The following is a 27,711-nucleotide window of genomic DNA, read 5'->3' as shown; positions in this document are numbered from 1 at the left end:
TTCTGTGATTCTTAATGATAATTTAAGAGGAAAAGGTGTTTAGCTCTCAGGATATTTAAGATTCATACCTTTATGGATCTTGACCAGTCATTAAGACAACCTTGGTCTGCCGCTTTACTTTCATGCTAAGTTATTTTCATGCACAGATTATAAATGAGGAAGCTCAGGCTCAGCGTGATTGATTGAATTAATCAAGAGCATACAGCTAGCTGATAAGTGATAGGGAGAAAACTGGGATCCAGGTGTCCCTTTATCCTACTGCAGTGTTCTTTATTTTACCCTAGCATGTATGTGACAGAGATGTGGGTGACATGGACGCTGTCTTCAGGATGCGATTTAAATAAATACTCTTCCTGGGGCGCCTGGGTAGCTCAATTGGTAGGCATCTGCCTTTGGCTCAGGTCGTGATCCCAGGGTCCTGGGATCGAGCCCCACCTTGGCTCCTTGCTCCATGGGAAGCCTGTTCTCCCTTTCCCACTCCCCCTGCCTGTGTTCCCTCTCTTGCTGTGTCTCTCTCTATCAAAACAACAAATAAAAAAATCTTAAAAAAAAAATACCTTTCCTGTGTCTGGTAACTTTGAGGTTAGTGAAATAACAAGTCTGGCCTCAGAAATGAGGGTTTATAGGCAAATTAGATAATCGAAAGTACTGTTCTTTCTGAAGAGGGCTCAATTGAAAGGGTATATGCTGTTTGGGCTTACAGCTTTCTGATGTTGTAGCTGTGATTGGTGGGTAGTATTATGAAAAGACAGGATTTGGCAGTGCATTGTCAACTTTAATATACAGAATAGTTCTGGGGCTGTTTTTTTTTAAGATTATTTATTTACTTATTTGACAGAGATCACAAGTAGGCAGAGAGGCAGGCAGAGAGAGAGGAGGAAGCAGGCTCCCTGCTGAGCAGAGAGCCTGATGCAGGGCTCGATCCCAGGATCCTGGGATCATGACCTGAGCCGAAGGCAGAGGCTTTAACCCACTGAGCCACCCAGGAGCCCCGGGGTTTTTTGTTTTGAAGATTTATTTATTTGAGAGAGAGAGAGAGAGAGCGAGCAGGAGTGGGGGGAGGGGCTGAGGGGGAGGGGTAAGCAGACTCTCCCATAAGCAGGGAGCCCAACGTGGGGCTCCATCCCAGGGATCATGACCTGAGCCACCCAGGTGCCTCCAGAATAGTTTTGAATGATATTTTTCATTTGGCAACATTCAGCTCTTAGAGCCAGTATGCAGGAGGGTCTCATGGAATCAAGAAAGTGACATGAGAGATACTACATCCTTTCAAAACTATAAATAATTATTATAGAGCTCATTTGCTGCCTAATTCCAGCTAAAGCCTGTGTTTGGTCTCATGGAATTACTCTAAATGAGGTAATATTTCAATTCCTTTTTTTTTTTTTTTTTTTTTTTGCTTAGAACTGTTCTACACTGAAAGAGCTCATGTTCGAACACTGAAGGTTCTTGATCAAGTATTCTATCAGCGAGTGTCTAGAGAAGGAATTCTGTCACCTTCAGAACTACGGAAAATTTTTTCAAACTTGGAAGATATTCTTCAACTTCATAGTAAGAAAAATCGACTCTCATCTTTGTCCCTAACATTTTTAATAGATGAAAGATTGTGAGTATATAAAAGCACCATAGCAATAAAATCTTCTAAGGGTATTCATGTTAGCATTCCTGAAATTACATAATTATATGTGAGCACGTAACATAAAGAAGTGATCAGATGGTTGAATACCTCCCTCCCCAGACACCCACTGGCACTGTCAGCCTTTTGTATATAAATTGTTACCACAGGACTTAGGGTCTAAAGTTAATGTCGAAGGTGAAAAGTATGAATAGTTAAAATTACCCATGGAAATTTCTTATCAATTACAGTGTATATGTTTTTAAATATATATATATCTCATATAATGTGTGTGTGTGTGTGTGTGTGTGTGTGTGTGTGTGTGTGTAGTATATGTAATATACAGTGTATAATTTCACGATGGGGTAATTTTCAGGAATTCTTTTATTGTTACTTAAAATGCTTGAGTAAATACATAAAAAATTCTACCTTGCTGGCTTTCTATGGTTATAGTCATCTCAGACTTCGTAGACACAGTTCCTCTCTCTGTAAGTCACTGCTTCTCTGTGATCCTTAATTCTCAAGCTTTCTTTCGTCAAGGATGCCATCACCACCTGCCAACACCTGCCTACCAAATTGGTGCCTTTTATGTCTTTGTGGGTGATCTTGGGCTTCACCAGCATGCATTGACAAGTTCAGGTTGATTATATCCACTGCCTGTGAACATAAACATTTTGAGAGGAACAGTGGATGGAATCACCTGTTCTATTCAGATTTCTTGAGGAGCATAGTTATGATGGGGTCTTGAAGTTAAATGCGTATTTGATGTAGCTATACTGTATGTAATGTGCTAGTTTCCACATTGTTTTATGCTTTGGCATCTGTTTTTCAGATAGAGCTCACAGATATCTGTATGCATAAGAATTGTGTTCAGATTTGTATTTAAAGAGACTAGAGGCAGCTAAACTACTATGAAAATCCTTTTTTTGGAAAATTTTGATTTCTCGGTACAGACAGTAATGCAGACCAAAATGAGTGTATGCTTAATTATTTTCCCGTTGTGTCCCCCCGCCCCCCGCTTAGTTGGATTGAATGAGCAAATGAAGGCTGTTCGAAAGAGGAATGAGACCTCAGTTATTGATCAGATTGGGGAAGACTTGCTGATCTGGGTAAGGAAATTGGCTATTTCATTTTAATGTTTCTATAGACACTGGAAGATCAGATTCAAGGTTGAGAAACTAATCTTTCCAAATATGCAAACTCATCCATTTTGCAAAGCTACTGTAAAGATGAAAGGGATCCAAGTATGTATTCTTGTAGTTAGTATGTTTTTTTCGTTAATATTTTTTAATAAGTGCTCATTCGAACTAAGTTCTCTTTTTTCATCAAATTCAGGATATTAATCTCTGTGTTTTAATGAATAGAGAGTGAAATGAATCTTGATAAAAATAATTTAACTAACACAGAATTTTCACTGTCTTCTCTTGTCCAAATTTCAGAATTCTGCTGTAAAACATTAAACAGTTGTAGATCCAGAGCCACCATCACAAAAGTAGGAAAGTGAGAAGTACTTAATCTTTTTCACAGTGTAAGGAAAGAGCTCCAAGACTGCCATAGCTGTTTGTCCCATTCTGTTCTTCTGTCTGACTGTTTGAGAATGTACCCCACGGTGTGTACACTGTTCGAGGTGCTTGGGAGATGGTAGCAATCGCAGCGGACATGGCAGGAGCCACGTGCCTGGGTGGCACTTAGAACCAGCAGGGAAACAGTCATTGGTCCCTTCAAGTGTGATAAGAGTTAAAGAAAGGGAGAGTGCAGGTTCTTAAGGGAAAATACAATAGAGAGACCCACACTAGGACGTATAGAAAATTTTCCCAGGGGAAAGTGGGTCTGATCCAAAACAAAAAATTTTTTTAAAGATTTTTTTATTTATTTGACGCAGAGAGAGATCACAAGAGAGGCAGGCAGAGGGGGTGGGGGAAGCAGGCTCCCTGCTGAGCAGAGAGCCCGATGTGGGGCTCGATCCCAGGACCCTGAGGTCATGACCTGAGCTGAAGGCAGAAGCTTAACTTGAGGCACCCAGGTGCCCCGGTTTGATCTTACTTAAAGAAAGTACTGTAGTTAAGGCTGTGCGTAATGGTGAAGCATATGACCTAGTTCTCAGAATGTTAACACAGGTTGCACAGGAACTGTTCAGATATGCCCACGGAAATTGACTTCATTATGCAGATAGCTTGAGGAAATGCCACAGATTTTGGTAACTGTACAATAATAACTTTTTATAACATAGAATACTAGAAAGTTGATAAAAACAGTGTTCATAATACTTCTTTCGTTGATGTTAAGATTATGGCTGAGAATCTGCTAATCACATAGGAGATCTTCTCTCAGCCTCATAGGAAGGATCCGGGGATCACAGTCCGCTCTCATCTTGCATTTATTCAGCTTTCCAAGGCGTCTTCTTGAGGCCCATCTGGCATTATTGTTATTAAGGAGATTTAACTTCCTTAAAAAACCTAGCTTACTCTGTGGCTACTTGGTGATAGTGTGGCTCATTTTGTTTCTTGAGCTCAGCATAGCAGTGAAAGTTGTAACTGAGTTCTCTTGGATGGGTAGCACACTACTCAACTTGAAATAGAATTTTTTTTTTTAAAGATTTATCTATCCATCCTTTTTCAAGAGGGGGAGAGCATGAGTGGGGTGAGGGGGAGAGAGAGAGAATCTTGAGCAGACTCCGCACTGAGTATGGAGCCTGACTTGGGTCTTGATCCCAGGACCCTGAGATCATGAGTTGACCCAAAACCAAGAGTTGGATACTCAACCGACTGAGCCACCCAGGTGACCCTGAAACAGAAAATCTGTAGTATGATACAGCATTATACTGTAGTATGATACAGTAAAGCATCAATTAGAATCCCACCGATTTTCTTCCTAGAGCAGTTAGTAACTTTTGTGAAGCTGTCAGATTCTAAGAAAATCAAATATTAATCTCAGTCCTTAAGCCTTTTGCGTCTCCTATTCGCCCAGTGTTAACTTTTCTTTTGTTTAATTTAGAAGAGGTCTAGACTGGAAAGGTAATTAGTTGTGGGAGGCTGTGAGCAGGAAAACATTGGAATGTGATCAGAAAAGGTCTGGTTGTGTCAGCATCTGACCTTCTTAATGGAGAAACATTGATAGTTCACAGAGATATGTAGGTCTCCATTTCTTGTCACTTGAGAGCACTTAGTGGAATATTGAAAGGATCGTGGTTGTCTCTCACTTTGTCTGGCCTTAGATAAGCTCAGTCTGCCATTCTTTGTTGTGTTCTTTGCATTCTTGGCACAGTTCAGTGGACCAGGGGAGGACAAGTTGAAGCACGCTGCTGCTACCTTTTGCAGTAACCAACCTTTTGCCCTGGAAATGATCAAGTCTCGTCAGAAAAAGGATTCTCGATTCCAGACCTTTGTGCAAGTGAGTTGAGTGAGTCATGAAAGAAAAAAAAAAAATGCAATTTTTTTTTTATCAGAGAATAAACTGGGGGAATTCTAAGACTAAGAGTCTTACAAGGATTATGTTAACCCTTTTTAAAGCCATATGTTAGCTCTTAAAATTCCTGGAGAGTATAAGGGTGATTTTGCAATGGTAAATAATAAAGAGTATATGTCAGGGTTAAAATACTTGACAGAGAAATCCACCTTGCTGTGGAGATACTGTCAGGAAATGTCCCATGTAAGCTGTTACAATAATGTGGTCAGAACACGAGAATGGGCTCATAACTAGCCCTGAGAAGAGTGTGCCAGCACTCAGGCTTATTGAGGTGTACGTATTGGTATCTACCAAGCATCAGTAAACTGTGGCCCACAGTTCCTATCCAGCCTCTTGCCTGTTTTTGTGGGGTTTTATTAGAATACAGTGTAGTAAATTTTTACTGTGGTAGAACAAATTACCACAAATGTAGCAACTTAATGCAAACTTATCATGTCCCAGTTCTTGTGGTTTAGAGGTATAGATACTGTTTGACTGGGTCCTCCCTTCATGCCTGCACCGGGCTGAAAGGAAGGGGTCATCTGGAGCTGCAGTTCCCCTCTGAGACTTGGGGTCCTCTTCTAAGCTCCCTGGTGGTTCACAGATTTCATGTCCTTGTAAATGTATAAACAAGACCGCTGTCTTGTCGTTGGCTGGAAACTGCTCTCGGCTCCTAGAGAATGCCCGTATCTCTCTCACTCGGCCCCACAGGCAGTTGACACGATAGTCGTTTCCTTTCTCACAAGCTAGAAGGATTGTGTCTCTCTGGCAGCTTTCTTGTGAGAGCTCCTCTCATTAAGTTAGACTCCCCTAGGAAACACTTTCCTTTCTGATCAACACAAAGTTAACTGATGGTAACCTAATCAGATGAGTGATAACCTATCGTGTTCACAGGTTCTGTCCACATTCCGGGGGAGGTGATTATACAGGGCGGGTCCACTGGAGAGTGGGAATCGAGAAGGCCATCTCAGAACTCTTCACTACACACGGCCACGTTCATTCATTTACCTACTGTCTGTGGCTGTCTTCGTGCTAAAACAGCAGAGCTGAGTAGTTGTGACAAAGACTGTATGGCATGCAAAGCCTCAAGTATTTATTGCCTGGTACTTTACTGAAGTTTGCAGACCCCCTATTAGAGATGAGCTGGGGTACATCCAGCCTGATGATCTGTTGTACCTATTGGAATGGCAAATAACAAATCAGCCGACTAACTTTTGGTAGGAATGCCAGTCAGAGGAAAATGAATATGTGAAGATAAAACTGTGTTATCTCAAGCAAGCAATTCTTAGCGTTGGTTATGGCTGGTCTCAATTTTTGCTTAGACAGATAAGAAAGAAGCCACTGGCTTAGTGATAAAGGCTCCCCACCCCCATTATGTGAGTAAAGGAGAAAGCAGAAATATAGGGGGGCCATGGTATACCTTATTTTTTTAAGTCTTGATTTAATAACCAGAACGGTTGTAGACCCATCCATGAGGAATACATGGCATGTGATGGGTAACTATAGTCCTAATAAGGATCACAGATTCACTTATTTTATTTTAATTTTAGGATGCTGAGAGTAATCCTCTGTGTCGTCGTCTGCAGCTGAAGGATATCATTCCTACACAAATGCAGAGGCTTACCAAGTACCCTCTTCTGTTGGATAATATTGCCAAATACACAGGTATCGCATTCTCACTGAAATTAAAAAGCTTAGGAACAAAACAGAAAACCCCATGTCCTGCTAAATAATCTCTCGCCGCGTCCCGGTGCCGAAGGGTTCAATTTCCAGAGTCTGGCAGCATTTTCTAGCAAGATCCAGCCCAGTCTTCATGAGGCTATTTGATTTAATGTGCTCCATTAGAAGCACGTTAAATACAGCGTTTGACAAACTACGAATCGTGGGCCAAATCTGGCTTATCACCTATTTTTGTAAAAAAGTTTGGTTGGAACATAGCCGTGCTCGTTGGTTGATAAATTGTCTCTGACTGCTTTTTCCCTGTAACGAGGAGAATTAAGTAGTTGTGGCGGAGAGCAATTTAGCCCCTCAAGGGCGCCGTGTTGGCTCTCTGGTGCTTTCCGGACTAAGTGCACTTTGGGTACGGTTCTTCCTATAGGGTACGTCGTGTTTGCTTTGAAGAACTCTTATCCTGGCTGCAGAACTGCTCTGTGTCCGTATATGTACTTCACCGAGCCCGGCGAGCTTGTGTCACCCCCGCTCTCCTGTTTTGAACCAGGAAATGAATCCGAGTTTCTCAGCTGAGCTTCAGGGTCTCATACTTACTTCTCATTCATAATTTTATGCAATCGAACTCCTGTTTCTTACACCTGAGAATTTGAAAATACTCATACACATTAATTTTTATACTTTAATAGACCTGTTGAATAGAGGTAGGTTGCTGTTCAGAGAATTGTAGTTTTAAATATTCCAGTTTCGGCATTCTTTACATTGTAGGCCTCAGTTTAATCTCAACACATTCTGGTGAATTTCATCTTTTAATGATACAAATGCTATAATCTATTTTCTTTCCTTAAATGTAATCTCAAGGGGCGCGTGGGTGGCTCAACTTGGTTAAGCGTCTGCCTTCAGCTCAGGTCATGATCCCAGGGTCCTGGGATCAAGCCCTGCACTGGGCTCCTTGCTCAGAGGGGAGTCTGCTTCTCCCTTTCCTCTGCCCCTCATGCTGGCGTGCTCTCTCTCTCTCAACTAAATAAAGTAATGTAATCTCAAATTCAAAGAAACTTATTCTGGATTTCTTTTAATTGTGTTATCATTAAAAAATTACTGCTTAACAGGTCCACTAGACATAATCACATAGGCTCTGCATCAGGAGAGATTCTAGGTGGAGAAGGGGCCCCATTCATGTAAGTTATAATGTGAATGAGACCCACTCCCTAGGGGTCTGGTACTTGACTTAAAGCCTAGCTTCTTGAACCTGGATTCTATACCGTGGCTTCTTTTTAAAGATGAGTATTTGTGTGTTAATGTACTGTCATAGAAGTCTCATCTGCCCAAAGATGATCAGAATTGGGATTCTGCCATAGATTTTAGCCCGGTATAAAAATATTCAAGGTCATAGTATATTCTTCTAACTGTTGACATAAAATGATATCTTACTTACATATATATTTATATTTATGTTCCTTTCTGATTTCCTTTATTTTACATCTGGATTCTGCCCCCACCCCTGCCCCGCCCTGCCGCTTTGCTTAGAATTGCCAACGGAAAGGGAGAAGGTGAAGAAAGCTGCAGATCACTGTCGTCAGATCTTAAATTATGTAAATCAGGCTGTCAAGGAGGCAGAAAACAAACAGGTAAGAAGGGGGAAAGCAAGAGGATACAGGGTCACATACTAAGGGTATTAAGTTAGTATTAACATAGTGAGAGTATTAAGTTAGCAATAAGTTAGTACTAAGTTAGTATTAAGTTTAGTATTAAGTCAGTCACTGGAATCTGTGAAATAATCATTGAATTACCGTTACATGATTGACAGGTGGGGCATTTGGTAGCTGTTCATGTAGTAGGTGGGTCCAGACCAATTTGTGGTAGAACATCAGATTTGTATTTGGCTTTTTTGAGCATCTCCAGCTGCTTGTTTGCTCTCTCATTCATCTACCCATTCAACAAATAAAGAGCATCTGTACGCTGAGTGGATGCTGAGTGCAGGATATAGGGTGCTTAAGTAACTAAATAAAATAAGTGCCTACACTGAGCTTATTTTCTAGCAGGATAGAAAGTATTGAACAGATTTTAGTGCAAGTATTTTATGTGAGTTGTGATAGCTGCTACGAAGGAGAATTGGGGGATGCCAGGAATAGATGTACTAGTGTGTGGGGGGGTATGGGGCGAGCCTGGTTTGAGGATGTCAGGTGGTGGCCATTGGAGAAAGCTTTCTTCAAGAATTGACATTTAAGCCAAGCTCTGAAAAATGAATGGAAATCCAAAGAATGTGGTAGGGAACAACCTTATAAGTAGAGGGAACAGCATATACAAAAGTCCTGGGGTAAAAAGGAAGCATGGCCTGTTTGAGGAGCTGAAAGATTAGGTTAGTGTGGATCATGCCTAAAAAGCAAACTCAGAGTAGAGTGAAATGAGGTACAGTAGGTCAGGATGAAGTCATACAGGGTCCTACTGTGGACAGTGTTAAAGATTTTGAGGTTGAAAGCAGTAGGAATTCATTATAGACATTTAAGCAGAGTGGCGTGTTCGTATTTTTTTGCCGTGTAAGTACCACTCACACCAGTCTATGGAGAACGGGTGAAGGGGACAGAAAGGGGGTGAAAGAGCTCAGTCTAGTCTGTTGCAGCAGGTCAGGGCAGATGGTGGTGGCTCAAGAGACGCAAGAATTGGGGAAATCTTTACAAGGTAATTGATAGGATGTGGTGACTGATTTAGAGAAGGATTTGAAGAGAAGTGTGATGGTAGCAATAAGTCCCAGCTCTCTGGCTTACACGTTTGGGTGGGCGGGCTGAGGGAAGAAGCCCCAGATTTGTGGGGCAGATGCAGAGTTAGGTTTTGGTTAGGAGGTGAAAATGTTGGTATGCATTTGGCTCTACGGATCTACCTGTAAGAGGACTGTGCTGAAGAGAAAAACGTAAGATTGTGAGCATATATACAAATAATGGGGTCCCTGGACCTGGATATAATTTCTTAGGAACCAAGTGATGACAGCTGTGTTGATGTGGGAAATCAGGAACTTTCAGATGTGTGGTTTGGAGTGTAAAATGATAAAACCCCAGAGGGCATTTTGGCAATATGTAGCTAAATTAAAAATGCACATATTCATACATCTGCCCTTTGACCCAGTGATTTTGTTCCTGGTAATCTACCCAGGAGAAAGGGAGATCTGTGCCCACAGACTTGTATGTTTCTAGCGTAAACCAACCGAGGGTATAGTCATAAACTAGGATAATAAATTCCAGCAATAAAAGGGAATGAACTACTGATAGACACAACACAATTGCATCTCACAAACGTGCTGAATGAAAGCAGACAAGAGTGTGTCTGTATATAGATACATAATTTTATCTTTGTGAACTTCTAGAACAGACTAAACAGTGGTGGGGAAAAAAGGTCAGAAAAGTCGTTGTCACTGGGCACGTGGGAACAGATAGTGACTGGGAAGAAGCATGAGGAAACGTTCTGTGGTGATGGTAATACTTCGTGTCTTGCTAGGAGTTCGATTGCACAGGTGCATGCATATATATAACTTGTTTCGGGAAGGTTCACTTAAAATACATACATTCACTGTATGTAAATTTTATTTTAAAAACAACTGTTAATAAATATTGAACTCTTATTAATGATATGCATACTAAAATGTTTAAAGGTAAAGTGTGCTTCCATTTATAAGTTATTTTGTAATGCATTCAAGATGCGTAGTTGATTGGTAGATAGCCAGAGGAATGAACAGACCTATGACAAGAACAAATATATCAAATATGACCCAGAATGGAAGTGTGGGTGTATAGGTGCTCACTATACACTTTCAGACTTTTCTGTGTACTTGGACATTTTTATAATCTTGGGGAAAATACACATACACTTAGATCTAATTGTTGTTTCTTTAGAAATTTATCTTACAGGTGTATCTGCACATATCTATAAAAATATATGTTTTAAGACCATGCTATCCCAGTATTTATTTGTTATGGGAGAAGATTGGAAGTAACTTACATGTCCATCAATAAAGTGTAGTTAAATAGACTGTAGTTCATTCGTAGGGCTGAATGCCATACGCCACTTAAAGAGTGAGTTCTCTCTGTATGTGTTAATGTAGAGCAGTCGCCAAGATTTATCGAGAGAGACACACATACACAGATGTGTATGTGATCGTCTTACCGTATGAGTAGTACATGTATTAATATATTATGCTATCCTATCTTTTTAAAAAGGATATATATATACACAACATGTACAGAGACAAGTATACTTACATATATGCACATATTCTGTTTGCTTAGAATTTTTCTCATAGACTACCTAAGAAATGAGTATTAGGGATTGTTTTTTTAGAGAAAATTGGGAGTAGAGAGGCAGGAGGACAGGACTGGAGGGAGACTTCATTTTCACTGTGCACCTTATATTACTTTTCAAATTTTGTACCATGTCCATACTTACATATTCAAAACAGAACCATAAGCTAAGTTAGAAGTCAGTGAGTTTGAAAAGCAGATTGAGTAAGAACATCCAAAAAGGGGAGAGAAAAACTAAGAGGGTGTGATGTCTCCAAAGCCAGGGAAAGGAGGTGCTTTGATTAAGAGTGAGCTGTAGGGTGTCTGTCTGGGTGGTGCAGTTGGTTGAGTGGCAACTCTTGGTTTCAGCTCAGGTCATGATCTCAGGGTCCCAGGATTGAGCTGCTTGTCAGACTCCGTGCTCAGGGCAGTCTGCTTGAGCTTCTCTCTCCATCTCCCTCTGCTCCACCTGCCTTGTGCTCGCTCGCTCTTTCTCAGAGAAAGAAAGAGTTGTCAGTTATGTCTAGTGTTGCAGAGAGCTGTGTAAAAAGCAGGTTAAAACATCGATTTGGGTCAGGTATATAGAAACCACTGATATCCAAAGCAGTAACCTTGGCTCCACCTTGTCTTAATTTTCAGCGTTTAGAAGACTATCAGCGTCGTCTGGATACCTCCAATCTGAAGTTGTCAGAGTACCCAAACGTGGAAGAGCTCAGGGTGAGAGATGGTCTAATCATAATTTAAAAAAAAAAAAAAAATGCAATTTACTAAAGACCTGGCAGATTACTAACATCTCAGAGGGGCATCCATCAGCTGAAGAAGTTCTTCTATCATAGATTGTAGTTCTGATTCTGTTCTTCTTTTTCAAAGCCTGGTCTATGTGAAGATGACTTTAGTCTTTCATTAGAAGAATATTTTGTGTAAAGCTAACTTTTTGTAACAAGAACTTGCAGGGGACTTAAGGAACGTTAGTTGTTTAATGTTATTGTATTCTTATAGTTTGAATGAGAGTAGAGGTGTTTACTCTGGGAACCTTCCAGATTATTGAGTAAAACAAGATAATTTTTTCATGAAGCTCTTCAAAAGCAGAAATGTTGAAACCATTACAGGAATGATAGTAAAGTATTTTGTAATTGCTATCTCTATCATGTGGGGCTTTTGTATTAAGGAACTACTTAGTATTTTCAGTCTTTTTTGTAGGTGGTTGTTTTGGTAGATTTATTTGGTGGCTAGTAAACTAGACATTTTTTTTTTTTTAAGATTTTATGTATTTATTTTGACAGAGATCACTGATCTCTGCTGAGCAGAGAGCCTGATGTGGGGCTTGATCCCAGGACCCTGAGATCTTGACCTGAGCCAAAGGCAGAGGCTTACCCCACTGAGCCACCCAGGCGCCCCTAAACTAGACTTTTATATCATATATAGCATCTTATCAAAAAGCATGCTTAATATGCTCAACCCCTTCACTTCCAGAGAATGAGATTTTTCTTAGAGCTATCTACACTAAGAGATGATTCTCTGACTAAATTATTAGTTCTTAGGGGTGCCTGGGTGGCTCAGTCGGTTAAGCGTCCAACTCTTGGTTTTGGCTCAGGTCATGATATCAGGGTCCTGAAATCAAGTCCCACGTGGGGCTCCGTGCTTAGCAGGGAGTCTACTTGGGCTCTCTCCTTCACCCACTGCCCCTCCTCCCTCAAAGAAGAAATACATCTTTAAAAAAAAATAAATTTTTAATATATGGAGCAAGGTTAAGTACTGCCTGGACTTTTTCATGGGTACCGTTCCTTAGAACTTTGTTTGGAACTAGAGCTTGGCACTCATAGGCCTCTTACAGATAGATAAGCTATGCACCATCCTCATTTAGTTGTTCATCGGAAAATTAGGGGACAGGCTGTGAATCCAGTGGCCGAATGTTTGCAGCTTCATTTTCATAAGCAATTATCATGTATTTAGTGTAAGATTCAGAAGGCAGGAGTCTTGAATGTTTTTCTACAAGATACCTCTAACTTAGGAAATTATATGCAGCCTACTGTAACTTGATCTTTATCCCATAATTATTCCATATTCAGTAGTTGGCAGACACCAGTAATGATAGTGAAGGTAAATAGCTCCTTTCATATGAGGAATTTCTTGAAGAGACTCTCTGGAATATCTTGTCACTTAGTGCTTGGAAATAATTCATGTGTAATTCTCTTTATTTTGGCAGAATTTGGATTTAACAAAAAGGAAGATGATTCATGAAGGGCCATTGGTCTGGAAGGTGAATCGAGATAAAACTATTGGTAGGTGTAATGTCCGTCAGTTTTGGGGAGAGTGGAGGAAGTAAAGTTCCTTCAGGTTAAAGAGAAGAGACAGCCGTTGGTGGGTTTCAGTGACAGGAGTGAGCGGCGCTGCCCTGTTCTTTTTGCAGAAGATCTGCTTATGTTATTTTATTCTAGGTGAAGTGCATTAAATATTGACTGAGGGCTGAAGCAGAAAAGTTTGGCATGATTTGGTCCTGTCTCCAGCATTCTTATATTCTAATGAGCTTTCTAATAAGCTTTCTTTAAACCACTCCATTTTAAACTATCTCTGGTGAGGAATCATGGTTTTGGTTTTTTTGTTTTTTTTAAGTTTCTTGTCAGTCACAGATTGACACTTTGGTGTGTTACAATATAAAAATGAATTATTAAAAAATGAAACTAAGAAAGACAATAGCAAGCCAACCTTTAAAATGTATTAGATTTAACAGGAATGAATCTTCTCTGTCAAATTGTTATTAAAGTTTATAAAACACATCTCAGTGTCTGTGCTAATCACCTTCTCCCCGCTTTGACTTCCAGATCTGTACACATTGCTGCTGGAAGACATTCTTGTATTGTTACAGAAGCAGGATGACAGACTGGTGTTAAGATGTCATAGCAAGATTCTGGCATCTACCGCTGACAGCAAACACACATTCAGCCCTGTCATTAAGTTGAATACAGTGCTGGTCCGACAAGTGGCAACAGGCAAGTGTGTCCGAGGAGTGACAGCGACCTCGGGTTCATTGTGAAGTTGCACAAGATAGTCAGTATTGGTCAAATAGCCCGACTGGTAGACAAATGGAATGAAATGATTTACTGCTTAGAAAGTAAATTAAGAGTTTATACCCCCCCCAAAAAGAGTTTGTACCCCCAAATTATTTGGGAAGCCTGACTTCTCCGAGCAGTTTTCTGCATTGGAAAATTTCCTGCATGCTCCTTTGATCTTTATTCCTTAGTCAGATCATGGACAGGTACCAAGGAAGATGGTGAACTGAGAGGTAATCTAAATGAAAAGGCTTTCCTTAGAGTTGTATGTTTTTTGATTTGTGATAAAAGAGCAAACAAGCAAAAATGGAGAGGTGGGTGTAGTTTGGGATTTTGGAAATCCATTTAAGTTAGCAAATTATATATTAATCATAGTAACAGTGGAATCCTTTTAAAACTTGTTAGTTCTATAACAGCAAGATAAACTGATGACCTCTTTTCTCCAGTATTTATTGAATATTATTAAGTAACTGTTTAGCAAAAGGGCAATTCAAAATAAATGCGAAAACATCATAGTGCTCCTTAATTCAGATATACAGCCATCTCCTTGTTTCTATGAAGTTACTTGGAATCCATGCTAGTTTTTATGATCTTGGTTTTATTGAAGTGTGATATATACAATGTAACATACAGTAAGTTGCACTGATTTTAAGTACAGCTTAATGAATTTTTACAAAGTGAGCTGATTAGCCTTTAACCAGATAAAGTGTGGAATAAACCAGGACTCTAGAAGCATCCTTCATGGCTTCTAGGTCATATTCATGTGTTAGAGTAATTTCTCTCTTATTTCTTCCAGATAACAAAGCTTTATTTGTCATCTCCATGTCAGACAATGGAGCCCAAATTTATGAGCTGGTGGCACAGACGGTTTCCGAAAAGACTGTGTATGTATTAGATAGAGCTACCTTGCTCTAATAGTTTTTATTATTCTCAGTATGTTATTCTATAAACTTAACTTGGTTTTTGTAATAGTACTTTGGAAACCAAAAACTATATTGAAACAAGGACTTCCCATATATTCTTTTCAAGATGTTTTTCTAAAAACGTGTTCCTTTTTAGTTTGGTGTTCCTTATTTTGATTCTATACTATTGCAATTCTCTTTTCTAAGGAAGAATTCTCAGAAGGGTCAAGTGAAGTTTTTTGACGTTCAGTGTATCCGTAATGTTGTTTGTTAGGTTTTTCTTTAAGGTGCAGCGTTTTTTGTAATTTCTACTTAAGAGCCAAAATAACAGACATACTCTGGCAGAAGGAGGGTTTTTTGTTCGATTGGCTTGATTTCGTTTCTGGTTTGTTTGTTTTTGTTATTATTTCTTTCTGAGTGTATTTAAAGGGCATTTTTCTCCCCCTCTCCCTGTTGGATTTTGGATCCTTTCAAACTCCCTGCAGCTGGCAAGACCTAATCTGTCGGATGGCCGCCTCAGTGAAGGAGCAGTCCGCAAAGCCCATCCCGTTGCCACAGTCCCCGCCTTGCGAGTGAGTCTGCCTCCGCCTCGTAGTACGACTGACTGTGTTTTGGTCAGGAAAGGAAGGGATGATCCTTACATTTCATTGTGGTGATGTTTAGGCACCTCACGAAGCTGAAAGATTGTTTTTTTTTTCTTTCACAGAGGTGACAACGATGAAGAAACAGCTCCCAAATTAAAAGTGGAACATCACAGCATTTCGGTCCCTGGTCTGCAGAGTCCAGGTAAACTGATGTGTTAGCTTAACCTGGAAGAATGGAGTCTGTGTGTTACTTGGGAAAAGGCAAAGAAACTTGAAGTCTTTCGGTTTATGCAGATTCTCGCGTCGGCTGTTTTACTTTCACAAACTTCGCTTACAAGCCTTGCGTGCACCCTGGTAACGCCACTCTTGAGTGTGTCTTCCCTAACAGCCGGCGGTCTCTGTCCTCGTGTGGTTATTCTGTTCCGAGTACTGCCTGAATGCTTCACGTTAAAAATTAACCGTTTTGTTTAAGATCTGTTCTGCTTTTTCTGTTCCATTGGACAGACAGAGATTTGGGATTAGAGTCTCCCTTAATATCATCCAAACCTCAGTCGCATTCACTGGGTACCTCTGGGAAATCCGAGGTAGACGATCTCTTTGTGGCTGAGAGACCGTTTGCTAAGGAGCAGCACGCAGACGGGGCTCTGCAGGAAGCTGGAGCAAGTTACCAAATCCCGGGCCCAGACCCACACTTGCCTGCCTCAGAAGAACGGTGGGCACTGGATGCACTAAGGAATTGTAAGTTTTATTCCTGAGTCAACACAGGTACTTGTGAAGGACCCGGGTTGTGTCATGGACTGTGCAGCCATGTAGGGAGAATCCAAAGAAGTGGGAACTCTGACTTTTCCCTTAAAGAATTTTACCATCTAGTTGGGAAGAAGATAGAAAACCTCCCACTGTTTAACCAGTACAGGTGTGTCAGAATTGATCTGGTTTTGGTGACAAGAGAGGGAAGCATCAGGAGACAAGGGAGAGGTGATTATTACCTTGTGGAATGGGTAAGACTCAGGTATGTAGAGAAGGTACAGGTAAGAATCATGGTAGGACCAGAAGCACAGAGGCAGGAGGCCCCGAGGGTGCTCTGAGAGTGGCGAGCACGCTGCACTGGTGCAGGGGGTGGGAGAGAAGCCTGGAAAGGTAGGAGATGGGATGCTGAGGCCAGCCACTGTGAACCTGAAACGCCACATTGAGTCCTCTGGGTTTTAAGGATGGCACAGCACACAGGGCACCTGGGTGATGCAGTTGGTCAAGAGTCCCACTCTCAGTTCAGCTCAGGCCGTCATCTCAGGGTCGGGAGGTTGAGTCCTGCATTGGGCTGTGCACTGGGCATGGCGCCTGCTTCAGATTCATTCTCCCTCTCTCCACCCCCCCCTTCCCTCTCTCCGCTCCTTCTGCCCCTCTCTCCCTCTTACACACACACACACACACACACACACACACGTGCTCTCTCTTTCTGGGAAAAAAAAAAAAAGAAAAAATGGTGCAGCACGTGTTTTGAGGGCTTTTTCAAACTACAGATATTTTTCTAGTTTTCTTTAGAGATTGCGGTACTCTCCAGTCTAGCCTGTCCCCTCTCTCTGTCTGTCTCTCTGTCTCTCTCACACACACAGTGCACACCCACAAGGAGGGTGGCCCTTGCCACTCTTGTTAGCTAGCCCCCCACTCTAGCCTGGCTGAGAATCACTTACAAATGGGAGCCTGTCCCATCTCGCAGGTGTCCCAGAGGAGGGGAAAGGCTGAGAAGGTTTGCTCTAGCTGCCGAGAACCATTTGAAGTTTTGAAGCTAGGGTATGACTAGTGAGAACAGATGACTCAGGCTGAGTGGGTGGAAAGGTTGGGGTGGGAGGAGACCAGGAGGGGGAGGCTAGTGTGAAGGCGCTGTGGTGGGCTGGGCTTGAGGCAGAAAGGGTTTGGGCTGGAACGGTATTAGAGGAAAAAAATCAAGTGAGGAGGCAGCAAATACTTAAAATAATCGACTTGGTGCAAGGGCAAAGAAAAGGGAATATTTAAATGATTTCCGTGTTCTTGTCAGAAATCAAAGTCAGAAAGGATTACTACTGCCCACTGCCACACTTTCTTTTTTCCCCCTTTTTCTATTTGCCAGAGATTATGGGCTCAATTTTAAAACTGGCAGGCTATTTTAGAGGAAGTAACGAGCAGGAGGTTGGAGTTTTAAGACTGGAGCTTTGGTGAGAGGGTAGGGGAGAGCGAGATTTGAGTGTGAGAGCCGGGGGAATGCATAGCATCTCTTACGAAGTGTAGTTAGAAGGACAGAGGGCCAAACGCTAGTGGAGACCTTGTCAAGAGAAACAGGAGAAAGAAATTAGGCAGAGTTAAAAGTTGGGAATTTCACGTTCTCAAAGATCTACTTTATTGTCGATTCTCCTGAATGAACAGTCAGAATGCTTTCTGATGGTTTGACTGACACTGTTGCAGTGACTCTGTCATTGTGTGCGTGGCCTCATAGCATACACCTGCCCGTTGAAAACTGAGTTGCTTCCCTTTTCAACAGCCTAGGGAAGCTGAGCCTCTAGTTAAGGTCATTTTTAAAAACTCATAAACATTTTCTTATCCTTTGAAAGTATACATGCTACCAAATCATTGAAAGTAAGTCTCATTACAGGGTAGCTTTATTTTCTTCACATTTAAGGAGATTCCTTGGCATATTATAAATGACAAAATAAATGTTCTATGTTTCTACTAAAATTAGAAAAAATAACACCTGTGTATATACAGTGTCTGCTTCTGAAAAAGCAAAACTTCGAGGGCTTCTTTTCTAGCATAACACAGCTTTTTAACATTGTTTTAAGAAATACCCTTGGGGTATTACTCAGGTTATATGGAAGAGAAAAGAGAGGCAGGCATGGTACTGGGGATTTAGCAGTGCCTCCCCATTCAGAAGGCTTACATCTTTCCAAGTCTGTTTAATGTTAAACTTTCTCTAGATGGTGCCTTATTTCATTTTTCAATACAAAACAAAAACAAATAATGATCGCACGAAATTAACATTTTGACTCTATGTTACTAAAAAGGTACTTACCCTTAGAAATAATGGGTGACTCCACAAACTAATTTAATTCCGGCAGTTTGCGGTTATCATTGTGAATGTGTGGTTTTTTTCTCCTCCCTCCCTAAATCTTCCAGTGGGCTTGCTGAAGCAGCTGCTCGTACAACAGCTGGGTTTGACCGAGAAGAGCGCCCAGGAAGACTGGCCACATTTCCCAAGATACAGGACAGCGTCTTCAGGGATGCAGACAGACGGTGGAGCCCAGAACTCTGAGAACAGTAAGGCCTATCCTCCTAGTGAAGGACACGTGCCCTTTAGAACTGGAACTGGTGACGCTGCCCCTTGTTACAGTCCACGGACTTCAGCTGAATCTTCGACTCCACGGGATTCAGTGGTTCTGGCATTCCAAGATAGCCAGGCAAGTAACATTTTAGTAATGGACCACATGCTTAGGACCCCGGAGATGCCTCCTGCAGAGCCCGAAGGGAGTCTTGATGAGAGTGGAGAGCACTTTTTTGATGCCCGTGAAGCACACAGTGACGATAATCCATCAGAAGGTGATGGAGCAGTTAAGAAGGAAGAGGATGTTAATTTGCGCATCTCAGGCAAGTTTCTTTCACATGTGAACTTGGACTGTGGTGGTAATTACCTGTGCTGTGTGCTGAGACAGATGTTGTTTGGGTATCCACACGTGACCCTCTGTGTGCGTGTGCGTGCACGTGTGTGTGCGTGTGTGTAGCCCTTACCTTTCCCTGTGGTAAATAATTACCGAATCTGCTCCATGCCAGACCCCATCCCGGGGCCTGGGAGCTACGGCATTGACTGAAACACAGAAAAGTCCACTATCCTTGTGAAGCTTGAATACTGGTGAGGAAAGAGTCATGGTTAATAAGTAAACCAACAGATGTCAGATGGTGAGAAGAATTAGGAGGAAACGTAAGTCAGACCCAGGGGCAGACGGGGTGATGAGGAAGAGGGCCTCTGTGAGTAGCATGGGAGCAGAGCCGTGCGGGCAGTGAGGGGGGAAGCCGTATGGCATCCGGGAGCAGGGGGTACAGCAGAGAACTGGGGCACCCGTGCGGGAGATGAGGCACGAGAGCTCTGTGGCTGGGGAGGCAGTGGCAAAACCACACAGGGCCTTTGTAGTTTCCAGCTTTTAAGATGCTAACTGGTCTGAAATTATTTAGAAGTTACATGAAAGTTTGCTAAGTTTCGCTTCAGCCTGAAGCGAGAAGATTCTGATGTACTTAAAACTGAACTCCGGAGGTGAGGAATTAATGGCTCTTCTACCCCTTTGTTGGCTTTTGAGGTTGTCAGCGTAGCCCCTCATCTCTGTTCCTTGATGTGAGGAAGGCGGCATGAAGCTCATCAGGCTGTTCTGTGTCTGTCAATAGGAAACTATCTGATTCTCGATGGCTATGAAGCAGTGCAGGAGAGCTCCACGGACGAGGGGCTTGCCTCCTCGCTTCCCCCACTGCCCACGACAGGCACCCCCTCCACAGACTCTGCCCGCCCGCAGCAGCACTCGCCCCAGCGCGCCCATTCTGATGGGGCAGCTTCACCATTCAGCCCGGAATTCCTGGTCCAGCAGCGCTGGGGAGCCATGGAGGATTCCTGTTTTGAGATCCAGAGTCCCCCCTCTTGTGCAGACTCACAGAGCCAGATCATGGAGTACATTCGTAAGATCGAGGCTGACCTTGAACACTTAAAGGTACCTCAGACCTCAGCGTCCTCGAAGCTTGGGTAAAGAAACATGTTTCACAGAGAGGAGGTAGAGAACGACCAAAATGCTGATGCCAGGGACCTTGTTCATATTCTAGATTTACTGTTTTCTTTGACCATTACTCGTGAATAGACTTGGATAAAAAGCCAAGATCACGGTGCATCTGGTTGCTGATTGTAAGAACAGAAAACGTCATAGTACCATATAGATGGCATGTTTGTGTGAGGTTCTCGGTATAAACACCCTAATATATTTGGGGTGATTGGCTGGCCTGCCTGAGAATATGTGGACAGCAAGCCAGTGACAGGTGGGGCTTGTGTTGTTCCGAGAGTCTCTTCTAGGAAATACTTTCATTTACTAATGATCCGTGAATTGTTAGGTGATGTCGGTAGTTTCCCAGACGCTCGGACACACAGAAGTGGGCTCCAGTGGCTCCCATGATCCCAAGAGCTGGGCACAAATGGAGTTTTGTGAATCAGAATTGAGGTCGTCACTGTACCGGCCGCTGTTGCAAAACTGACTTCCGTGGTGATTACTGAGAAAAGGACTTTATCTTATAAACTTTGTTGTCAGTAGACACAACTGCTAGAGCCCAAATGTTTTTTCATGACTTCATTTACTTAGAGGCTTTAGGGACAACATTGAAAGTGTTCTTTAGCCTTTTAGCTAAAGACCGGTGTCCCTTAGTTTAGTTTTTAACTTCCCGTGACATGTTTTCCTTCTTCATGTGATTGTAGCTGGTGTCATCCGGGGTCTGATAAAGTATCTGCTGTGGGCAGGTTGGCTCTAACACGGCCCATGTCACCTGTGGGACTATTTCCAGGGTGACTCGGGGTAGGAGAATCACCTTTATGGGAGAAAGTTTTAAGTTACTCACTTAAGGGAGGTGAAAGGAATGCGGTTCACTTTTCTCCCCCACTAACAAAATTCTTCATGACGTTAATGTTGAAATCTAGACGTGCCTCCTGGTAATATGGGAAAGTTTGCCTTCCTGTTTTCATAAAGAAAAATTACGATGTTCAAATGACAAACGTGTGGGTCTTATTTTACAGAAGGTGGAGGAAAGTTACAGCATGCTTTGCCAAAGGCTGGCTGGATCAGCCCTCACGGACAAGCACTCAGGTATGTGAAAATTGTGGATTCCCGACTCTCGAATCATTTCTGCCTGAACAGTACATCGAATGAAATGATTTGTTGTTCTTTAAAGTAGAAACCTTCTGAGATTCCATTTCTTTCCTGTCTTTAAAAAGCCACTTGTTTCCAAACATCATAGATCAAGCAGAGGCTATAGTCTGCTGACTAGGCTCTTCTTCCCCTCCGATGCACTGCGGTTGTCCGTTTCTGAGCCATCTGCCCGCCCCCGTCACCCCCCCCACCTTTGCAAGAGCAGGAAACAGGGTGGGGGTAGGCCTGGTAAATCCTAGATTCCTAAGAGATTTGCCAGTGCTGTTGTGAGGGAGGCTCATGCCTGTCCTTCGGTGTCGGTCCTGACGGTAGGAGCACTGTCTCCCCGTGACTGCAGATGGATCTGTGTTCAGTGCAGCGGTCTGTCCACATTTGCTTCCATGTTGTCCAGTGAGGTCTTCCCAATCCAGAAAGACATACCGAGACCCGCAGGGGAGACATGTTCTCGGGGCGTTCATTTGTTCTTCTTAATTTGATCCCTGCGTATCTTTATTCTTCCCAGATAAAAGTTAGAGCCGCGTGTCCTGGAGGTGACTGATGGTTGTTGGACTCTGAGCATCGGCCTTGTGGCACCCATCCCAGCTGCACCGAGGATGCAGACAGTGTGTGACAGAGTGTCTGCCTGTGAAGCCCCTGGGGGCGGCCGTGTTCCCCGGGCACCCAGAGCGGGACTAGTTCCTCACAGTCCGGCAGCTGCACGAGTCTGTCAGGGAGGGAGTCCTGACTCTCACTCTGCTCTCCTCACTATCGGAAATTCATTTTGATTCAGAACAAAAACCAAATGTATAGAGCTTTGGGTGTAGGATATGAAATTTTACTTAGACTTAAGAAAAAGAGAAAATCAGATGTATTTATTTGACTTCATTCCGTATTTGAAAGCACATTTTAATTTTTATTTTGCCATGTTTTGTTTTAATTGAGTAGTGAGAGTTTTTGCCCTTTGTGTTTAGTACACCCAAGGGTCAGTTGCTTCTGAAGCCAAGAGTTCCGGTGAGGTATTAGGAGGCTGGGTGGAGAGGCGGAGAGGAGGGAGTAAGCCGGGGAAGGGAGGAGCAGCCAGCCTCCACGAAACTGGATTGCATGCCCTCTGCTGTCCGGGAGGCATCGTCTTTGAGGGGCACCTCAGAGGCGCAGTATGCCCATGGCTCCTGCGGTCAGAGGACTGGAGCTGTGTGCTGTCCAGGTGGGCAAGAGTCAGGCGGGCTTCCTCCCACCCGAGGCAAGCACCTGTCCTCTGTAGCTGGGATCCACCCCCAATTAACAGAAAATCCTCAGTGTACTAAGTAGCAGGCACTTGAAAATGGTGTGTTTTCTTCTGTTGTCTTCTTTTCTATTGAGGGTAGGGATTTGGGAGGGAGAGGAAAGCAAATTTTATTTTCTTGGCTATAAATTCGTTATTCTTGGTATTGTTGCATTTTTTGTAATTATACATTAGACTTGGGCACTTGTGTAAAATTATCCCTGCAGATTGAGCAGGAAGGAAAAACCAACAAATGGAGAAGCTTCAGATGGCGGCAGGGGAGGGGGTGCGGAGGAAGGGCGGGATGGGAGCGGGGGTTGGGGGGTAAGAATCTGGGAAGGTTAGCTAACTGAATCACTACTGAGTTGAACTATGGCTGTCATTAGCCACGGGTACTGCTGAACACAAGGCCAGTAAAATTTTAGTACCTGGAGGTTTGACTCTAATATTAATTTTGCACTGATGGTGCCAAAGGGCTCTTTGAGTTCAGAGGAGAGCCACGAGCGGAGTGGAGAGGGGTGCGGTGGAGAAGGCAGAGCTGCTCATACCAGCCCCGGAAGCACTTCTTCTTACTTCACTGCCGGAGCTTTCTCCACACTGGTGCATGACTGACCTTAATTGCAGACCAGAGCATACACTGGAAACTGTGGGCAAGGGGTTGCTCTAGAATGAACTGTAGTATGGGCAGCACCCAACAGAGATCAATGTTTCAGAATCGTGACTTGAGAACTCCTTCGGTTATATTGGCTTTCTGTGGTTTTCTTTGTGCATCGGGTATACATTGTTTTAGAGTATGTTTGCCAACTAGAGCTCAATCATTTGTCAAATCTTTAAATTCTGTTCATAGGCAAAGCGTTCCTCCACTGCTCATATCTTTCAGGAGTGTCCTCTAAACCCTGTGGGTAATCAGGAGGTCGTTAATACTCTTCCCCTGCACTCTCATCGCAGGTGATAAGGCTTCCCTACTACTTTCATAAACACCACTACCACTTAACAAGCTCATGTGTGTCCACATTCCTGTTTTCTGCCTTTTCAAACCTGACCTAGGTTTTAAGTAGCCCAACTTGGATCTTTGGACCTCATCTCTAAATTAAAATGCCCTTTTAGTTGTAGACCAAGTATCAATTGAATCAGAATGGGCGTAAAAATTGTAGAAGCAGGAGCTAGTAAGTGAAGCTTGGGACTTGAACTTTCTGTATCTCTTAAGAGAAACAGGTAGAAACGGACTGGTTACGTGCTGCTGGAAACAGGTAGTCACTCCCAGCTGAAAGGGTAACACACTTGGAGCCACATGACCCCAGTGTCCTCAGCTGGCATTTATTTAATAAGGAGAAAGGTAAAGAAAAAAATAGAACTTTCACCTTAAGTTCAGACAGTCCAGGGTAGTCACGTGATTCTCTAGCACTCAATTAAGAAACTTCAGGTTTCTTTTCTAGCTCAGCCACATCTTGTCCTTAACAACAATTTGTTTTTGTTTTTCTGCGATTAAACCTCTCCTTGGAACCGGGCTAACTGGAAAAATACTTTGGCCCTAGCTCTAGTATTTCCAAATAAATTCATATCTGGATTTTTAAATGAAGACCCAAAACAAAGTCTTGAGTCTGAAAAGATGCCACAATTTTCCGTGTTCTTTTTCTCTTTAACCAGCCCAACTTCTCCCTCCTCCTTCCCAGCCTCACCTCCCACACCCTCCTTTTCTTTCGGCCCTTGTAATCACATCCACTTTCCTCTGATGCCGTATAGGCCCTTCAGGATGATGGAATTAGATATTCCTCCTCTCTCTGAGCGACAGTGGCCACCATCAAAGCTGTTCTCTCAAAAGTTACTTGACGAGAAGCTGGATCTCAGGCTGCTGAGCAAAGCAGCCTCCCCAGAGCAGGAGAGCTGGGTTGTAGCCACTGAAGTGGCCTGCCATGACCCTGCGCTCTCTTCTGTGGGCCTCATGGCTTCTTTGGTATTAAGTGGCCAATTACATTTGGAGTGTCTCCTTCCTTTTCAGAGAACAGAGTTAATCAAAGCAAATCAGCAAGCCCCCAAAGTGCTATAATTTAAAATCATGATTACAGCCCTAGAAGCCATATATTTTGCATACTTTAAAATCAGCTAGCTTGGACTGCCTGAGTTGTCTTGGCTTTTAGAAGCTAAACTATAACTCTTTATTATATTTTACCATAAGAAGGTATATTTCATTAGCTTTTTTGGCTTCCTGTTCCCCAAAACAGCTTGTAACCACTGTTGGAAAGGATGTGGCTCTTTATCTTTTTTTTTTTTTTTTTTTTTAATTTTATTTTTAAGTAACCCTCTACACCCACCTTGGGGCTCGAACCCACAACCCCAAATCAGGAGTCACATGCTCTACCGACAGAGCCAGCCAGGCGCCCCAAGAATGTGTCCCTTTAAAACAGGTTTTTATTTGCTTTTGGAGGAGAAAGGGGGAACCTAATGTGATTAAGGAGAAAACCTTATTTTTTTCTTCTGTTTAGAAGGTAAAATAATTCTTCCTGTGAGTTGTCTTTTACTTGCATGCTTTTTTTTTTTTTTTTTGTGATATTGGTAAATTTGGTGTATTACATGGAGCTTCTGTATTTCAAACTGGAAACTGTCTTCTCTGAAGGTGGTATATGATGTTATTTTGAGCTACTAGAGCTTGGGTCAATATTTCCTTCCTTATGTGTCACAGAGGACATCACTGAGAAGTGTGTACAGAGGACCTCAAAGTAGAAAATTTGGCAGGGCCCCCTGGTCCTCTTTCTGCTGGCTACTTTTGCCCCCCTCTACCATTAGTGTTTTTGTTTTGTAAATCCTGTTTTCTTCCAACTGTCCCACCCCTTTTCAGTGATCTGCAAAATTGTCCTTTCTTCAAGAAAAGAGTTTCTTTTGCCTCGTTCCTTATGCCTTCCCCACTGGTACTGATGGTTTTGAGAAAAAAAAAATGTACCTCGTAGAAGGAAGCCCTGTCTGCCATTTCCAGGTGCCAATGGCTAAGCAAATGTCCTGCAAAAGTGATAGCTGTAATGTGCGCACTATTGGTTATTTTTAATAAGCCTCTTCCTACTAGAACATTTTATTTTCCTTGTTCACCATACAATCATGTACTCTTTAACAGAAATTACTTTAAAAAAAATCTGGAACTATCTTTAAAAAAAAACTTTATTAATAATCATGTATTTTTACTGATCACATTTTGAAATGCCTAAAAGACTTTATTGTTCTAATTATCCAGGTGTACCTTTGTAAAATAGCTCTTTTATGAATTAGCTGATAAGGCTGTATGTTTCTGGAACAAAATATTGGTCATCTAAAAACTTTCTGTTTTCTGGGGTCTGGGAAAATAGAAAATGAGAGTTCAAATATTAAATATGCTTAAAGGAACCAAGGATGTGACTTTTTATTTGTATTCTCCTTGATCTGTCTTATACAAGTTACCCGGAAGAGCTTCGGCACCAAGGAGGCCTTGATTAATCTCACTGGCATGGACCGTCCCACATCTCCCTGCTTGCGAGAGCGTCTTTACTAGGGAGACAGCCAGCTGCCCTCTAATGTGCGAGCTTCCGTGAGGACACCAGCAGCTGGGAATGTCGCTGTACCTGTGGCAGCTTTATTGAGGCATAGTGCACGTGCCGTACAGTTCACTACTTTAAAGTGTACAGTTCAACGATTGTTGGTATTTTTTTTAAATTGTAGGACATATACACATAAAATTTGTCATTTTAACCATTTTTAAGTGTATAAATCAGTGGAATTCGTGGTTCACTTGAAAATAACATTGGCTTTCTGCTACCCTAAATGAACATCTGATGTCTTTATTACCATTCTTATCCCCAGTGCTGGACTAACTAAAGTAGCAACATTTCTGTGCTTTTGTGGATCTCATTTCAACTCTGAAGGCTTGCTGAGTTTGGTTCTTGGGTATGTTGGTTTTGACATAGAGGTATCATCTGACTTATTCATCGGATGCTATTTGAATTTTCAGTCATTCAGAGACACATTTGGCTGATCGCTTTAATAAGCATAGCAAAAAAAAAAATGCTTCGTATTTTGTAGGATTTTTTTAGTTAAGCCTTTTAAAAATTAAGGCTATTCAAATAAACTTTGCGAAAATTAACCTGTTAGTAGTTGCAGTTGTGTTGATGAACATAGCTGGGGGGAATGAATACCTCTTCTATTGCCACTTGCTCCTGGATGGCCGTCTTCTGACAGGAGCACTGTCTCTGCATGGAGCAGTTACTGTCACTTTTGGCTGCCCTCTTCCAACCTAGAGGACTGGTTCACCAAAGGTTCAGTACCATCTTGAAAGATAAGAGGATTGATCCTGATGAGTAGTTGCTTTTCAATTGAATATGGTGTCTTCCTACTATGATGAATGTCCTGAAACATTACAGATGAACAACTAGATGTAGGTGTTTCTCATTTCTTTCCTGCCGTGTCAAGTATAATTCGTCCTGCTCACGGCAAGCGCTTGCCTGATTTTAACCATCGGGGTGTGTTTGCTTTGCTGCCTGTTGTTAGTGGACACCATTGGTCCCTGAGGGTCAGCAGAGAACTCGGTGTGAAATCATTCGAGGTACGTAAAATTCTCTTTCTGGTCTAAAGTCTCTCCCCCTTATTTGATTAGCGTGCTTTTGGACCTATATATAACTTAAGGCTTCACTTAACAGCATTTTATTCCAGGGGATCCCTTTCTTTGTTCATGGGAACACAGGGTTGGGGCCACCTGAATGTACTGTGATCAAGAACAGTAATTAGGGGGTGCCTGGGTGGCTCACTCGGTTAAGCACCTGCCATCGGCTCAGATCATGGTCCCAGGGTCCTGGGATCGGAGCCCCACATCGGGTTCCCTGCTCAGTGGGGAGCCTGCTTCTCCCTCTCCCTTTGCCCCACCCCCTTGTGTTCCCTCTCTAGCTGTCAAATAAATAAAACCTTTAAAAAAAAAAAAGATTAGGGACACCTGGGTGGCTCAGTTGGTTAAGCAGCTGCCTTCGGCTCAGGTCATGATCCTAGCGTCCTGGGATCGAGTCCCACATC

At 42.5% G+C, this 27,711-nt stretch overlaps 1 protein-coding gene across 3 annotated transcripts in view; it reads left to right on the top strand.

Annotated features, from left to right (window-relative positions):
* Nucleotides 1–26,054, top strand: part of LOC111153798 (Rho guanine nucleotide exchange factor 12) — a 141,898-nt gene extending 115,844 nt beyond the window's left edge. For 2 of the 3 annotated variants that reach the window (XM_022513039.1, XM_022513038.1), the window contains 13 exons: nucleotides 1,405–1,551; nucleotides 2,639–2,724; nucleotides 4,880–5,005; nucleotides 6,610–6,724; nucleotides 8,255–8,355; nucleotides 11,635–11,712; nucleotides 13,202–13,277; nucleotides 13,818–13,985; nucleotides 14,842–14,929; nucleotides 15,433–15,519; nucleotides 15,654–15,733; nucleotides 16,036–16,269; nucleotides 18,676–19,293. In XM_022513039.1, coding sequence (XP_022368747.1) covers nucleotides 1,405–1,551; nucleotides 2,639–2,724; nucleotides 4,880–5,005; nucleotides 6,610–6,724; nucleotides 8,255–8,355; nucleotides 11,635–11,712; nucleotides 13,202–13,277; nucleotides 13,818–13,985; nucleotides 14,842–14,929; nucleotides 15,433–15,519; nucleotides 15,654–15,733; nucleotides 16,036–16,269; nucleotides 18,676–19,277 — 1,988 coding nt within the window. In that variant the 3' untranslated portion in view covers nucleotides 19,278–19,293. Of the gene's footprint in view, nucleotides 1–1,404; nucleotides 1,552–2,638; nucleotides 2,725–4,879; nucleotides 5,006–6,609; nucleotides 6,725–8,254; nucleotides 8,356–11,634; nucleotides 11,713–13,201; nucleotides 13,278–13,817; nucleotides 13,986–14,841; nucleotides 14,930–15,432; nucleotides 15,520–15,653; nucleotides 15,734–16,035; nucleotides 16,270–18,675; nucleotides 19,294–19,932; nucleotides 20,250–21,313; nucleotides 21,384–21,948 lie in introns of those variants that run through there. The other variant, XM_022513037.1, reaches the window with a different exon arrangement.
* Nucleotides 26,055–27,711: the final 1,657 nt, after the last annotated feature.

Source organism: Enhydra lutris, unplaced genomic scaffold (genome assembly GCF_002288905.1).
Source record: "Enhydra lutris kenyoni isolate GAN:26980312 unplaced genomic scaffold, ASM228890v2 scaffoldscaffold34, whole genome shotgun sequence".
Taxonomy (NCBI): domain Eukaryota; kingdom Metazoa; phylum Chordata; class Mammalia; order Carnivora; family Mustelidae; genus Enhydra; species Enhydra lutris.
Note: the sequence above shows the minus strand (reverse complement) of the source record. Positions and strands in the feature narration are given on the sequence as shown.